This window comes from Dermatophagoides farinae, chromosome 4, assembly GCF_024713945.1.
Source record: "Dermatophagoides farinae isolate YC_2012a chromosome 4, ASM2471394v1, whole genome shotgun sequence".
NCBI lineage: Eukaryota > Metazoa > Arthropoda > Arachnida > Sarcoptiformes > Pyroglyphidae > Dermatophagoides > Dermatophagoides farinae.
This window is the reverse complement of record NC_134680.1, coordinates 3,771,423-3,787,789: the sequence shown is the minus strand read 5'-3', so window position 1 is coordinate 3,787,789 and position 16,367 is coordinate 3,771,423. Positions and strand designations below refer to the sequence as shown.

Here is a 16,367-nt window from a genome sequence, read left to right as displayed (position 1 = left end):
ATTTCTTTTTTTTTCATTGTCTCAATGTCAGGTGTAGAATAAATTTGTATGGATTTGACTGAGAAATTAATCAAACAAAAAAAAAAAAAAATGAAATGAAATGATATGAGTAAACATCATCATCAACATTTTTATCATTTGAATTTTTGAAAAATTTCATTCAATTTTTTTTCTATTATAATTCAAACATCATTTTTTCTCTGTATAATTTATAATTTCCAAACTTATGTGACCGGGTTGCATCAGGTGTGTATTAGAAAAATTTTATGTAATAACTCTGCTAATGTAATGTAAAAAAAAGTCCAAGTTTTCCAAAAAAAAACTAATTGTCACATTGTGTTTATCTGTCTGTATTTTTTTTTTTTTTTTTGTATAAATGCATGCAATATGATTATGATTGAGTAAATAGTTTTTTTTTATCATTCCAATCAACTTGTCTATGCTAATTATATATACGATAAAATAATCTGATGATTCATCTGCCAATGTTACAAGTAAAAAAATGGACTATCCTTAAATAAAAATCCAATTTTCAGCAGCTAATCAGGAAAAAAAACCATTGAATGATGTATTTACATTTTTTAGTAAATATAATATGATTATTATTCAAAAGGAAAGAATTTTAATTTTGTTCATCTATTTCAAATTTTGTAATAAACAAAATTATTTCATATAAATAGCATGAATGTTCGATATGATGATCCTTTTCATATGTATATGATGATAAACATTGGTTATTATCATTATTGAATTAATAATGGATTTTGTGCACCAATTCTGAATGGTTACCATTGGTTATTATCATAATCATCATTATTTTTTTTTTGTCTTCTCACTCTCAAAAGCATAAACATTTGAAATGTTCTTTTATTCAATTTTCAACTTTCGGATGAATGTATTTGTATTCGTTGAAATTTTTCGGAACAACCAAAAAAAAAAAGTTCGCAAATAATCTAAATCATTGAATTAATGTCACACAATAATGTAATAGATAGAATTAGGTATAAGTAAGCACATAGATACTCGAATTCAATGAACTTTCTGTGTAAATATATATATAGGGAGCTTCGTTGTTTTTTTTTCACATACGGAAATGGCTATACATGAACAAACATGGCGAATACGAAAAAATTGAATAAAATCTCAACACTTGGCTATATGATGCTGATGATGAGGATAATTCAGCAAATTGTTGTTGTTATTTGTTTGTACATTCACTTATCAACAACGACATCGATTTTGGTTTTTTTTTACTTCTTCCATCTTTAATTCAATATTTACCTTGAGCGGACTATTATATTTATAACTAGATAACCAAAATAAAGAGAAAAAGAAAGAAATATGGAATGAAAATATCTATCCAGGTTGTTAATGATTGAAATTGATTTGATTGCACGCGTTTTTATCTGAACAATTTTTCTTTTCGAATGATAACGTGTTTGACATTTTTTTTCTCTCTTTTTTATTATTATTATTATTTCCAGATACCATTCAATTACTCAAAAACCTAGATACGAAAAAGGATCTTTTTTTATCCATTTTTTTATGATTTATTTCAGATCAAAATTTCAACAACAAAAAATTTACCATGGCTACCATTATTGGTGATGATTATACTTAAATTCATCTAGCCATTGATATGAGGCAATATTGGATTAACTATTTCTGGCTTGATTTCTTTGGATTTCTTGGAAAATCTAGTAGTGATCGATATATATTATCAACTCTTGATTGATTGATATCATTGATGTGTTTGTATTTGATCATGTTCTATATAGACAGATTAATCGATTGAATCATATGCTTCATGATTGAATCGAATTGAATTTTTTTGAGCACCAATTCATTTTTTTCATTCAATATAATAATTATAAATGATGAACCAACCAATCAAACACTATAATGAAAGAGTGAAATAGGCTGTAGGTAATAATAACATATACATACAATACAATATATTTGTTTGTAATGAATAATTGAAGTCCCAAGTCATAAATCAATAAACAAACAAACAAACAAACAAAAAAAAAGTAGAATAATCCACAATGAACAAAAATACAATGCCATTTTCTATCGAAATAAATTGACTGATTATGGATGAATTTCTGCTATGGCATTATTATCAATTTTTTTTTTTCATTCACATTCACCTCTCTATTATTTACATATGGCTTTTTACATCAGTATTGAATACTCAAGCAACAACAGGCAAAAAAAAATTGGTACAATTCCATGGACAAACACACACATACACAGAGAGAGAGAGAGAGAGAGAGAGAGAGAGAGAGAGAAAAAACTTTGAAATTATAGCAACCAAAAATTTCTTTCAAGATAACAATAGTCATCATCATCATATATCGTATTGTTTGACGCCCAGGTATTTCATACAAACACAACAACAACAACAACAACAAAAAATAAAAGATTCAAGATAACAGAATTACAGTAAAAAAAATCATTTAGAATGATTTGGCGCCGTTAAATACTTGAATATACGTATAATATGACGACGACTGATAATGAATTGGGCGCCATCGACAATTACATTTACATTCAAATTTTCAATTTTCGTGTTGTTTTTTAGTCATATCCAATGAAAAAAAAACTTTAATCTAGATTACTTGTTTTTATTGTATTTTTTTCAAACATTTCTCCTTTTTTTTGAAGGACAAAATATACACACAATATGATCGGGCGTTTTCTTTTATATGATCGAATATCCTGGATACATTCTTTTTGGTATTTGAAAAAAAGGAAAAAAATTGTTTTTTGTTTTCTGTTATCGTATTTTTTTTCATTTGTAACTTTGATAATGAGACGAATTTTCAAAAAAAAAAAAAAAAAAAATCGAATCCATAACATCAGAATAATTCCTTAGTTTGGATGGGCGGAGCAAATATACAACTCTTATTACATTACAGCTAATCACAATCGAGTACGTATTTATAACCAAAAGCGGAATACAATGACCATTGACCAATGGACATGAATTGTTTATATAGATAACCTATCAGATTAAAGTTCATTTTAGTTTTGTTGTTGTTGTTTTTTTATGACGATTTCATTCTGGTCATCAATCAAAAAAAAAATCCATTTATTTAAAATTGCCATGAGCAACCATCATTCATATGTGATAACAATAATATGAGCCATTTGTGTTTGATTACACATTCCATCAACTGTGGTTGTCATCAGAATATATATATAAAAAAAATTCCATCATCGCTAATTTGTTATGAGTAATAAAGTTTATTAATTTTTAACCGGTTAATGTACGTTGTTTTAGGATAAAAATTTTCACTTGTTGATTTTATTAATGATTTATTTTTTCAGAACAACAACAACCAAAACAAAAACAAAAAAAAAATCAAATTTTGTAACCATAGAAATGTAATTAGCAAATGAATGTTACACTCATCTGAATTCAGATTTAAAAGGCTAAAACATGGAAGAATTGGCAAATCTCATTTTTATTTCATCTATAAATGGTCGTTTTATAGATTCAAATGGAATGTAAATGTTTTTGTTGTTACGATCTATCGAATAAAGGAACCATATGAATCGAGAGAGAGAGAGAATTCCATCACAAAAGTCTAAAGAGAAAAAGACAAAAAAAAATTGAAAATTACGACGCAATTTCAGCATTCATCGTCATCGTCATCAACAACAATAACAACGATATTATCATCCAATAATGATTTCGACGTTTATGTTTTTGATTATTTGATTTTTTTAACCTATGTTGATGATTAATCAACTACTATATATCTTGACTCTATTCAGATTATTACAAATGATATTGATAAGAATTCTAATCGAATCAATAACAATTATCATTTACTCATTTTACTCTGATACATTGGGCAAATAATGATGATCCAGTTGAGTTGTTTTTGTTCACAATTAATCCATCAATTAATTTCATTATCAGTGAAATAGTTTTTTATTTCTTTCGAATTGATTTGATTAATTTCAATTGTTTATGATAAGAATTTATTTTAGTGTGTGTTTTTAGTGTGTTTTGATCGATTTTGATCCAAAGTTCAATATATAAATTTATTAATAGGCTTTTTTTTCTCTCATTTTTTTTCATATCATTTGATTCTTCAGAAATAATTATACCAATAACAAATGAAAAACGCAAAAACAACTGATAACAGAACCAAAAAAACAATTTACAAAGATCGGAAATCCGTCTGCTTTTTCATTTATTAACCTTTAATAAATTTATTATTATCAATAAATCCAATGATTAGCTATCAACATAGCATTGATTTTAGAAGAAAAAAAAATACACAAAAAACAAGCAATTGGATAAGAGAATTGTGTGATTGCATCATTTTTCATATATATTTTCATTTTCTTCCATCCATATCGGATTATGCAGATTTTAATTAATTTTAATATATTGATTATATTATATTATAACCATTCTAATAACTATTAAATCGACGATAATTTCCTCGATAATTATTACGTTGTTGTTTTCGATCCATTGGTATTCCATCATTTGGCTGTTGTTGTTGTTTTTGTTGACGTTGTTGTCGTCGTCGTCGCCGTCTAGATGGTGAGGATCGACGGAAAAAATCGGCAATCAAATTATATGCATTATTCAAAGGCGGTGCCTGATTCATTGGTGACCATTGTCCTTTGTTCATTAATCTCGAATTTTGATTGGCTAGATTATTGTTATCATTATTCTGATTGGATGATACAACCATTGCCGTTAACGTAGATGCACGAGAAAATGTTCCACGAATTACTGCTGTAGTTAAATTTGGATTTGTTGTGGTTGTTTGTCGATCGAAATTCATCATTTTTCCTTCCCCCTGAATTGGCGTGATGATGATTTTTGGTGCAGATTTTGTTTGTTTCAATAATGATTTATTAGCCGATTTCGGTTGTGATGATCGTAACCATACAATTGGTTGTGCTTTCGGTTGTTGATCAGTAGAAGAATGCATAACTAAACGTACTAAATCTTTAAGCCATGCCTCTTGATCATCATCATTATCATCGTTATCCGGTTCATCATCTTTACCATCATCCATAATATCATTATAATATCTTGGTACGAATTTCCATTGCTTTTCGGATTCTTTTCCTTTCCACATTGGTCGTAATTTTTCATATTGATCTTGTGGATCATAATCATGTTCATCCTTATCATCATCGTCATCTTTAAAATGATCTAATTTTTCTAATGTTTCCTTAAATCGTCTTTCAAATTCACGACGACTATTACCAGATGGAGAATTTGGCAAGCTTTTAACCGCTTCTTTGGGCGGTGTTTTCTCTAACTTTGATATTAATCGACTTTTACATATAGGAGCTATCTTTGTTGTCCATAAATTTAATGGTAATAAATTAGAGTTATTTCTTGCCACCATTGTTTTATGATCATCATGATGATGATAATTAGAAAATGATTGCTTCACCATTGTCGGTGGACGTTGTAGTTGTTGTTTGTGATGAGGATTATAATGTGAACTTAGTCCGGAAATTTCGGTTGTCTTACAACATAATTTAGGAAAACCACTATTATCACCAACAACAACAATTGGTTGTTTTTGTTGTTGTTCAGCTTCCGATTCGTTCATCTTAATAACAGCAACAGTTTTTGACTTTTGTTCCTCCTCTTTTGTCATCATCACCAATCAATCAATCAATTGTTCAATGTTTCGATCCTACATTTATATATTCATAACTGCACAAAAAAAAAACAATCAAATTTCAAACAAACAATTTTTTAATTCAATTTCATCTACGAATAAAAAAAATTCAAAAAAATTCCAATTTTAATAACCATTACTTCGACGTTGCAATCGTGGACGTTGTTGTTGTTGCATCATCATTCGGCCACCCCCACCACCACCGCCAAATCGTTGACGTCTAAAACCACTATAGAAACCACGTCGTGGCGCATAACCGCGAGTTCTAAAACCAACACCTCTTTCGCCTCTTGATTGTTGTCGTTTTCGTGATGGTGGTGTAGACGATACCGTGATTTGTACTGGTTCGGGAAGATTTTTAAATCGATGTAAATAACGTGCATAGCTAAATGTACCGGGTCCATTGCGATGAAACCAATTGATTAAACCTGATAATCATATACAACAATATTTAAAGATTTGATTCGTAACTTGTACACACACTTACGTTGTATTTTTCGAAAATGAAAATCACGACTATCCATATAGCCAATCATATAACCTTCTTCAACAGGTGTAAATTGTGGTGGTTGTTGATTGGTACCAACTTGTGCAAATGGTCGATGCCAAAATTCGTGTTGTACACGTGGTTTAACCGGTGGTTTTGTACGCCAACCAGGTCCCCGTATTACATTATTACTACTGCTTCCAACACCAGTTGGTGTTACAGGACGAGGTCTATTACGATTATTACTGGGAGTACCACCATGTCTCGATGATTGATGTTGTTTAGACGACATGGAATTATTATTACTTGATGATGGTGATGATGAGGAGGACATGAGAGAATTCTTTCTTCAAATTAGAAATAATAAAGTTCAATAAATCAAAAAGAACAAATAAAAAAAAACTTTTTTCGAATGATTCATTGGAAATCGATTTTATATGGTCAAAAATGAAATCAAATCAAACAATCGATCCATTTTTGAACTAAATTCTAATTCATTCGAATTTCCAGCACTCAATTCAAGATTAGAGTTTTGTTTTGATTTGTTTTGCCATGGAAAAAATGCCCAAATTTAATCTGGCCAATGATTCAAATGCGGTCAATTTACTTCAACAGCTTTATGATGAGGAAAAATATCGAAAAGAGTCGTCGCCGATGACGAATGAAAAAGATGGATTTAAAATGATGTTTGAATCTGTTCGCAAACATGCTGTTCAAATTCGAAAACTTGGCAAAAAAATTCAAAAAGAATGTGACTTATATGAACAAAAACATTGTAAACAATCAACCGATGAATCGATGCCGTCTATCGTTGGCAGTTCAGATAACAGATACGATAATAAGTCTGCAATGAATTTTCATTTGAATAAAAAATGCCATCTAATTCAAAGCGAACAATTTGGTAGACATTTCATAGCGAATGATTCAATTTTACCAGGAGAAATTCTTCTTAAAGAACGACCAATTTTGTTTACATTCTATGAAGACCATAGAAAAACCTATTGTCATTACTGTCACTGTTCATTGAATGTGAATCACAACAATAATAGTGAACAACAACAATGGCCATGTGAAAAATGTGATGAAATCTATTATTGTTCATCGAATTGTCGACAGCTGGGTTGGCGTCAATATCATAGTTTTGAATGTGGTATCTATGGATTAATTGCCGGTCCTGGTGATATATTCTCATTCGGTAATGTTTACAGATATTATGCAATTTTTGGTCATCAATTGATCGATGAATGTAAACAAAATGAATATGACAAAGTTTGCAATGATTATATTCATAATCAACGATTAAGATCATTACCACTTTCTGAATGGTCGGATAAAGAACGTTTTCAAGCTTGCAAGTTAATCACATTATTTCTTCATCATCGAAATGAACATGCAACATTACGTGAAGCTTTCGCCATATTCATGTCATGGGTTTTGATACATTTATTTGTTCGTAAACAGATTCTTCAAGCAAACATTCTTGATGACTTGGTAGAATTTAGCCATCGTGCTGAACATCTAGCTAGAGATTTATTGCGAATGCAAACAAACGCTTTCTGTTGGAGTAGTGGTCCAATTGGATTTGATTTAACAAATTCATCATCATCATCATCATCAATTATAAGGCTGACCACACCGAATATGATTGCCAATTGTATACAATCAATTGGATCATTTTTTAATCATAGCTGTACACCGAATGTACTCTGGCGTTTTTCTTCAAAAGGAATACATTTACAAGCAAAACGGTTGATAAAACGTGGTGAACAATTAACCATTTCATATGGAACAGACGCTACAAGACAATCAATCGATAAACGACAAATGCAATTACATTATAATTATTGTTTCTATTGTCAATGTATGGCATGCCGTAATGAGTGTTGCTTTATGAAAAATGTTATTCAATGTTTGGATGATCAATGTTCAGGACCATTAGTGCTAAATAAACACAACGTTTGTATATCTTGTGGTCAACGTCCATCAAATCTATATGAAGCATGTGGATTAATGAAAAAAATTAATGCAATCAGATTACAATTCTTTGGCCTTTTTGATAGTTTGAACAATGAAAATGTACAGAATCCAATTTCTCGTATTGTTTATTATATTCGATATCGATCAAACCGCACGTCATATTTGAAACCTAATCAAACCGAGAAGAAAATCAAACGTCTTGAACAATTATATGAAAAATATCGTCAGATTGCATATCATGGTAGTTATCGTCTACTGTATCTATCAATCATAATGGTTGCCATTTATGAACGTTTTCGAATGCCATATAAAGTATTCGAATTAATTGATACAATCGATATGAATTTGATGGATATTTTTCCCAAATATATTTCCAAAGACAATATCATTTTACTCATTAAATCATTAGAATCTCTTTGTCAATTATTCGAAAAACTTTTACCTCAAATTGATTTTAATGGTCGTTTTCTTCCACTTTCTAAAAACGGTGCTCAAGATTCTGATGAAAATGGTGGATTTATTTTACGTTCGAAATTTGTCTGCCTATTCGAACGTATCAATCAGTTGTTAATGACCATTTTCGATGAAGATATCAGCCAAAATGGTTGGCTATTCCCAAAAACATTTAAACGATTACATCCAGACAATGATGACGACGATACGTATCGACGATTAAGACTATCAGAAGAAGAGGAATATTTTAAATATTTACATCAAAAATGTCAACAGCGAATAATTCATATTCAAAAATGGTTAAACAAATATTAAAAATTTATTAATTCAGTTATCATCTTACAAATATTAGATTAAAACAATTTCAATCAAATCATCATTAGCTTATCTATTTGGAAATGTATTTATCGATTTTTTCATTGATTTCCGGAACTGCTTGAAAAAGATCAGCGACTAAACCTAAATCGGCAACTTGAAATATTGGTGCATCCGGATCTTTGTTGATCGCGACGATTGTTTTCGAATCCTTCATACCGGCTAAATGTTGTATGGCACCGGAAATACCAATGGCAACATATAGTTCAGGTGCAACAATTTTACCGGTTTGGCCAACTTGTAGATCATTAGGTACGAAACCAGCATCAACAGCGGCACGTGAAGCACCAACAGCTGCATTTAATTTATCAGCAAGATCAAATAACATTTTGAAATTTTCACCACTTTTCATGCCACGGCCACCGGCAATCACACGATTAGCTGCAGTTAATTCTGGCCGTTCTGATTTGGTTAGCTCTGATTTAATCCATTTAACATTAGCAGGTGCTGTAGCAGATTCGGCTGCAAAGGCTTCGACAGGACAATCAGCTGAACCGATTGGTGTAGCATCGAATGCTGTACCACGAACAGTAATCAATTTAATTGCATCTAATGCTTTCAATTCCATCAATGCGTTTCCAGCGTAAATTGTTCGTACAAAGGTATCAGGACTTTTAATGCCAATAATTTCCGATATTAATGATACATCAAGTAGAGCGGCTAGTCGAGGTAGAAAATTCTATAAATTTCAACAGAAAAAAATGAAAATCCATCAATTAATGAGAAATCATTCATCAAAAATAACAATAATTTACTTTTCCAACGGAAGAAGCACCTGTCAAGATATGAGAATAATTATTTTTCTTGTGTGCTTCCATCACAACGTTAACCATCACTTCAGGTAGCCATCCTTTTAATGAATCACTTTCGATTGTCAATATTTTCTCAATACCATCAACTGTCTTCAATGCATCAACTGCTGGACCAATTTTCGGTCCAGCTACCATACAGGTAATCGGATTACCTAATTGTTTTGCGGCGGTTATTGTTTTCAATGTTAATGGTGAAAGTGTTTCTTCCGTATGATCGGCGATCAATAATGTACTATTCCAACGAATACCATTACAGCTTAATGGCTGAAAAATTCGAGAACTATTTTAGTTTTCATAATCATTCGATTCTATCGATCATCAAACCTGAATATTTTTGAGCAAATTTGCCGATGATGAATTTGATTTGGCCAATTGGTTGGCTAAAATTACTGAACATCGTTTGATCATCATCTTGGTAATGTTTTTTTTTTAATTTGTAAGTCGAATTGGAACAATATTGTCCTATTCTCTGTCTTTAAAATCAACTTTTTTGTTTATCGTCCAAAAATTCAATCACAAAATATGCCAGAAATTTTTTTTTTTCACAATTTTCAATAACAAATGAACGCTTGTACTCATATTCGAAGACAAAAAAAATTTCCGTAAAAATTTTTTCAATGTTTGGTCGTAATCTTTCTCGGCAAAAAAAACTATTAAACATGTGAATGTTAATCATTTTTTTTTATTTGAATTGGTTTTTGTTAACTTAATCTTTTAAAAAATGTCATTCATAAGATCGATTTTTCGGACGATTCGAATTGGTCCCATTCCTATGGCCACAAATCGTAATGCCATTCGAAATATTCATACAAGTCCGATTGTTTTTGAATCTGATCTAGCTAAATTACGAAAAAAGACCGGTTATGCTTTTGCGCTTTGTCGTAAAGCTTTGGAGCAGAATGGACAAGATGTGATAAAAGCTGAGAAATGGTTAAGAGCTGAAGCTGCTAAACAAGGTTGGGAAAAAGCTGACCGAGTCAAGGTTTGTATGACGAATGCTTCAAAACTTAATCTAAGAAAAAAAATTGCAATAGTCACGTACAACTGGACAAGGTTTAATCGGTATTTATACGGATCCAAATCGATTACAAGCAACAATGGTCGAAATCAAATGTGAAACCGATTTCGTTGCCCGTAATGAACATTTCATTCGACTTGTATCGGAACTAGTTAAAAAGATGAACAATTATACAACGAATCTACAAGCTAGTCAACAACAACAATCGAATGGTGTCGTTGAAAAAATCTGGATAACAGATGAAGAACGATTAAAAGAGATTGGTGATCATTTAGTGGTGGAAATGATACAAAAATTGGGGGAAAATATTCGATTTGTACGTGGATGTTTGATGAGGATTTCTAATGGTAGATCCACTGCGATTCGATTATTACCATATGCACATGCGGTTGCTGGTAAAATTGAATCAAACGATCCAGATATTGTTTTGGGAAAATATGGAACCATAGTGGCTGTTACACAATCACCAGAATCGAATCCTCTAATGAATGAAGATGAAGAAATGGACACTACACAAGTGTCAAAAAATATCGATGAACTTGGCTCACGTCTTGGACAACATATTATTGGATTATCACCTAAAATAGTTGCACCATTGTCGACCGAAAATCAAAAACAATCTCTCGAAGAACAAGTGACCGGTGATGAAGAGCCTGAAGCGTTGCTGAAGCAGAAATTCATCTTCAACGAAGATATTACCGTTGAACAATTTCTAAATAATTCTGGTGCAAGTGTATTGGATTTCGTTCGAATCGAATGTGGTGAAGAACAGTGAAAATGTTTTGACAAAAAAAAAAATGTTAATTAGAATTATCATCAATCAAGTTATTTTAATTCTTTTGTAAAATAAAGCCAATGTTTGCAAAATGTTCGAAATGAAATTAAAATCATTATTATGAATCTTCTGAATCAAGATTAATATTGCTACCGAATTTGGCATATAATTTTGATTTGATTGAATTCATTTCCTCTTTCATCGGTGCCAATTGATCATCCAGGTCTTTCATCTTTTTTTTAATTTCAGCTTTACGTTGGTCGATAAGACGTTCGCATTCAGTTTTGCTTACGGCCATGAATGACGTACCGACAACAAATTGAATATTAGAACTTGGTTTAATTGATTGTTGATCCTGCTTTGTGCCGGAATTCGTATCATCGCCAAAATCTTCATCATCACCAAAATCATCTTGTAACATCAATTCATTTTCAGCTTCTTCTAAATTCTCCTCCTGCCGTTTTAATTCCCCATATTTATTCTGTAATTCATCAGATTTTAGATTTAATCTCGCAAAACGATTAATCATCTGTTGATCTTCAGCTGTAACATCAATCTGTTGTTTAGTTTCGGATGCGGCTGGTGAAAGGATCATTTTTTTTATCAAGTGAAACAAAGTTACTTTGAAAATAGAAAAAAAATCAAAACGAATCAAATAATGCTTGAGCATGCAAGTCAATAATTATTTACAATGTGATTCTAAAATTGCGATACAATCGATTATTCAACGATACATACATCAAGTGTTTTGTTTGTGTTTGATGTCGTCTTCGTCGTTGTTATTGATCTTGTTTTGATAATTGAAACGTTTTTATCATTTACAATCCATTGTGTGGAAAATCCACCACGGACATTATCGTTTTCATCATAATCTTAAATAATTATCGGCTATAAATGTTTGGTTTTTTCTAAATGGCCAATTTTCCAATCTACTACGACAATGATAACAATAACATTGGTGACACTTGATTGATCATCGATTATTGTACTTATTAAGACATTAATTATAATTATCAATTTTACGATCTTCCAAATTTGTCGCAAAATTCACAATGAAAACTTCAACATCGAATACAGCAATAGATGTTGTAGCTACATCATCTGATCAAATTGATCATGTTAAATCCATTATAAATCAATCATCCATGGATTTACAACAACAAGAACAATTGAATCGTTCGTCATTCAATCTTTTTAAACATCGTAATCGATTAAAATCGTTCAGCCATATTCATAGCCATTGTTTTCATTGTATACGGCCACTAAAATGTATTCGAATGCCGGTTTCATTCAATGAAGCTTATCAGCTATCGATGGAGGAAAAATATTCAATGATTTTGGATGTGGATTACTATTGTGATGATGATGATAATCGAATCAAGGATCATCATCGACAACAACAACGATTACAACAATTATCGAATGGTGGTTATGATAGAAATGAAGATGAAAATAATGCCATCGAATTCTGTCCAGTTGTTCGATGTACAAATCGCCAATGTGGAATGGTAATGCATTATTGTAAAATGAAAGAACATTTTCTTCTTTGCCATTATCAAATGGTTCCGTGTATAAATAGCCATTATGGATGTCCATATACAGTACTACGTGGTCAGATGTCACAACATCTTGTGGATCAATGTCCGGCCAATGTTGTACATTGTTCGGCTGAATGGAATCGAATGCCTCTGTATTCCAGTGAAAAAAGTCCAACAACCCAGTCATTTTGTTCACCACATTCTTTGAATATTCATAATTTAGACGTAGCATTAGCATTACGTGATCAACGTATGCTCAAACAATTATGGTCAGCATCCAGACAAATGAAACGAATTATGCGTGGTCGTCTTTCCACACATCCGGCTGTTCCTATCAAGGTATCTGTCTTGCTAATTTTTATTTTTTATTCTAAATCTAAATCTGAATTTTATTTCGTCATCTAAATTTCAGCCTTATATTGGTATTCGAACATTTCGTGAATTTCGTTCTACAACCAACAACAATGCACAGAATTCGACTACAACAAACAATATCATTATAACCACAACCACCGATGATCCATCGATAAACAACATTAGTAATAATAATAATAATAGCAATCAATTATCTTATTATTGTGATAATAATATTGAAGAGGAAAAGTATCTAAATTATGCTGCCAAATTGGTTGAACATGCCTATAAAGAATCATTGGTAGAAATATTACGACAAACGGCTCAATATTATCGCCGAATCTATATGGAAAGTTCACATGATTATCGACAACAGCAAGAACAATCGAGAAAGAAATCAAATTCAATTTGTAGTCATCAGATGTTTTCCAAATGCAATTCAAATCAAATTAAAGGGAATAATAACATTAATGATGATGAAAGTAACCACCCCACTACAAGCACTAATAGCCCACAATTATTATCACCAACATTGGCCATTCAACAATCGTATCCAAGTTCATCATCCATCAATTTACCCATAATAACAGATGCAGATAAACAATTTATGGCCGAAATGATTAAAATGAAAGCGGAAAAAGAACAATCCAAAACAGAAAAAGCCCAATCTAAAGAATGTATGAATCAAAGGAAAAAAGTTCAATCTCAACCACCGCCGGTACCACCACCTGTACCAAAATGTAATACATTATCATTGGAGATATCAATTCGTTCGTATGCATTCTATCAACCGAAGCCTCGAGCAATGTATACATTTCGTTGTGGATTAGATTTCCGTAAGGATGAATTAGCCGCTCATTCACGAGATATACATGGTGATATTCATGGCGGTCTAGATGGTTGGATTGAATATCGTTGCCCATTATTTTATAATGGTTGTACATTTGTACATCGACGTCTTTGGCCACGTTTATCACAGAATGAACCACCATATGTTGATCAATGGAATCGACAACAAACAACCATTGTTTACAATGAATCATTAGAAACGTTTGCCTGTTGCTCGATAAACAAAGATCATGATGATGTACGTTCGAATTGCACAACAAATGTTTCATTGGATCGTTGTGATGACGATGATCTATTGATGAATGATGATAATAGACGAAATGAATTATTATTCAATCATCAACAACCATCATCAACATCATCCATTTCATTAGAATCATCATCATTTGATGATGATAATAATCATCATCCATTTATTTCGGCAAGAAAAAGTAGAGCAAATGCTGCTGCTACTAGTGGTGATAGTATCAATTCAACATCACATTCATCATCATCATATTCATTATTATATTCGAATAATAATTCATCCGTTCCATTATTATTAATGTCCGGTAAAAGTGGAATTAATGGCGGTATTGCTGTTACAACGACGACGACAACGACAACAACATCAACAACAACAGCCAATACTTCATCATCATGTACATCATCACGAAAATCCTCGGATAGCAATATTTTATATTTCTCATTGAATAATCTACCAGTTGAAGTATGAAGTTTTTGCCTTTGTTTTTTGAATTTATAATATTTTTTTGTTGTTGTTGTTGATAGTTGTTACAAAATATTTGCAAATATTTGGATGGATTCTCATTGAATAATCTGTCATTCGTGTCGAAACGTATGCGAATGGTTGTACAATCGTTTGTGAAGAAAAAAGGTTATGTCGTACTACAATGGAAACGTTTCGAAATGGAAAAGGGTAAATTTCAATGGCGTGTCGTTTATAAGGTAAGATTTGATAAATCTGCAGTTATTACATTTTAATTCTAAAATTTTTCCGTTAAACCAAACAGAAATGGCTATTCAGCACGGCAATGCAACCGATACGTAGTTGGCGTCTGGATTCCGATAATGTTATGGCTCATCATTTACAAGTTTGTCCATTCTATGAACGCAATATACGTACAGAACCATTTCGAATTTGTGAATTTGATCCATCCGTTCTTCCTATCAATTCTTCCGCTGTTTTAGATAATAATAATGGTGCTAATGGAATAAAAGAATCACCAAGAAGAAAACGAATTGGCTGCAATCATAAAGTGACAATGATGAAATAATGATGATGAATTTTCGTTTTTTCTTTTGGTTTTCTGTTCAGTCATTGTTCATGTGATGGGCAAATTTTTTTTCAATGCAAAATATAATTGTACTTTAGAATTATTCGCAATGTGCTCTTCATCATTTATTCTGATGTGATATGAAAATATTTTGAATTCTTAAATTCGGTTCATTTTAAGCTTTTTTGGTAACTTGTTTTTTTCTTTGTTTATAAAGGGAAAAAATTCCTAGGATTAATTTGTTTGTCTGATTGATTGATTGATTGATTTTACAAACGGTGAAGAAGAGAAAATTGATTTTCATTTTGTTTTTTTTAGCAAATTTATTGATTGATTATTGTAATAAATGTTTTTTGATTTTTTCCATTATTCGAATTATAAACAGATTTATATAAAAAAAGAGTGTATCAAGGATATGATTATTGTATTTTTAAAGATTTTTGTTGATTTTGAGCGTCCACAAAATCAATAATAATGATGATGACGTTTATGGATTAACAACATGGATGGCTTGCCATACACATGCCACAACAAATGGCACACATTGCACATAGACAACAATCGGCTGGTGTACATACGGGTTCTTCAACAACAACTACCGGTCTTGATGGCTGTTGTGTAACGATAATTGGATTAAAACCGGCAGCAGGTGGTTGATGATTACCATGTGTTGTTTCATATGGTGGTGGTGGTCCAACAGCATAGCTTGTACCCGGATAAAATGGTGATGAATTTGTTGCATAATATTGTTGATGTGACGGAAACATTGTTGAACTTTTT

At 31.4% G+C, this 16,367-nt stretch overlaps 5 protein-coding genes across 5 annotated transcripts; 2 read left to right on the top strand and 3 right to left on the bottom strand.

Moving 5' to 3' along the window:
• Window positions 1-5,718: 5,718 nt before the first annotated feature.
• Window positions 5,719-6,815, bottom strand: LOC124490058 (uncharacterized). Its single transcript, XM_047052530.2, has 2 exons — window positions 6,160-6,815; window positions 5,719-6,100 (listed from the first exon to the last, which is right to left on the bottom strand). The coding sequence occupies exons 1-2, from the start codon at window positions 6,491-6,493 to the stop codon at window positions 5,799-5,801; spliced, it is 636 nt and encodes a 211-aa protein (XP_046908486.1). The 5' UTR covers window positions 6,494-6,815; the 3' UTR covers window positions 5,719-5,798.
• A 2,074-nt stretch (window positions 6,816-8,889) lies between these two features.
• wal (electron transfer flavoprotein subunit alpha wal) lies at window positions 8,890-10,373 on the bottom strand. The gene is made up of 3 exons (XM_047052477.2): window positions 10,101-10,373; window positions 9,720-10,040; window positions 8,890-9,643 (listed from the first exon to the last, which is right to left on the bottom strand). Exons 1-3 carry the CDS (start codon window positions 10,185-10,187, stop codon window positions 8,978-8,980), a joined length of 1,074 nt encoding a protein of 357 aa, XP_046908433.1. The 5' UTR covers window positions 10,188-10,373; the 3' UTR covers window positions 8,890-8,977.
• Window positions 10,374-10,411: 38 nt separating this feature from the next.
• On the top strand, window positions 10,412-11,690 carry mEFTs (elongation factor Ts, mitochondrial). Its single transcript, XM_047052483.2, has 2 exons — window positions 10,412-10,758; window positions 10,811-11,690. The coding sequence occupies exons 1-2, from the start codon at window positions 10,498-10,500 to the stop codon at window positions 11,567-11,569; spliced, it is 1,020 nt and encodes a 339-aa protein (XP_046908439.2). The 5' UTR covers window positions 10,412-10,497; the 3' UTR covers window positions 11,570-11,690.
• Pfdn4 (prefoldin subunit 4) lies at window positions 11,605-12,276 on the bottom strand. The gene has a single exon (XM_047052543.2). The coding sequence runs from the start codon at window positions 12,237-12,239 to the stop codon at window positions 11,688-11,690; it is 552 nt and encodes a 183-aa protein (XP_046908499.2). The 5' UTR covers window positions 12,240-12,276; the 3' UTR covers window positions 11,605-11,687.
• Window positions 12,277-12,344: 68 nt separating this feature from the next.
• On the top strand, window positions 12,345-15,949 carry LOC124489928 (F-box only protein 30). Its single transcript, XM_047052353.2, has 4 exons — window positions 12,345-13,446; window positions 13,520-15,019; window positions 15,082-15,258; window positions 15,324-15,949. Exons 1-4 carry the CDS (start codon window positions 12,622-12,624, stop codon window positions 15,585-15,587), a joined length of 2,766 nt encoding a protein of 921 aa, XP_046908309.1. The 5' UTR covers window positions 12,345-12,621; the 3' UTR covers window positions 15,588-15,949.
• The last annotated feature ends 418 nt before the right edge of the window (window positions 15,950-16,367 follow it).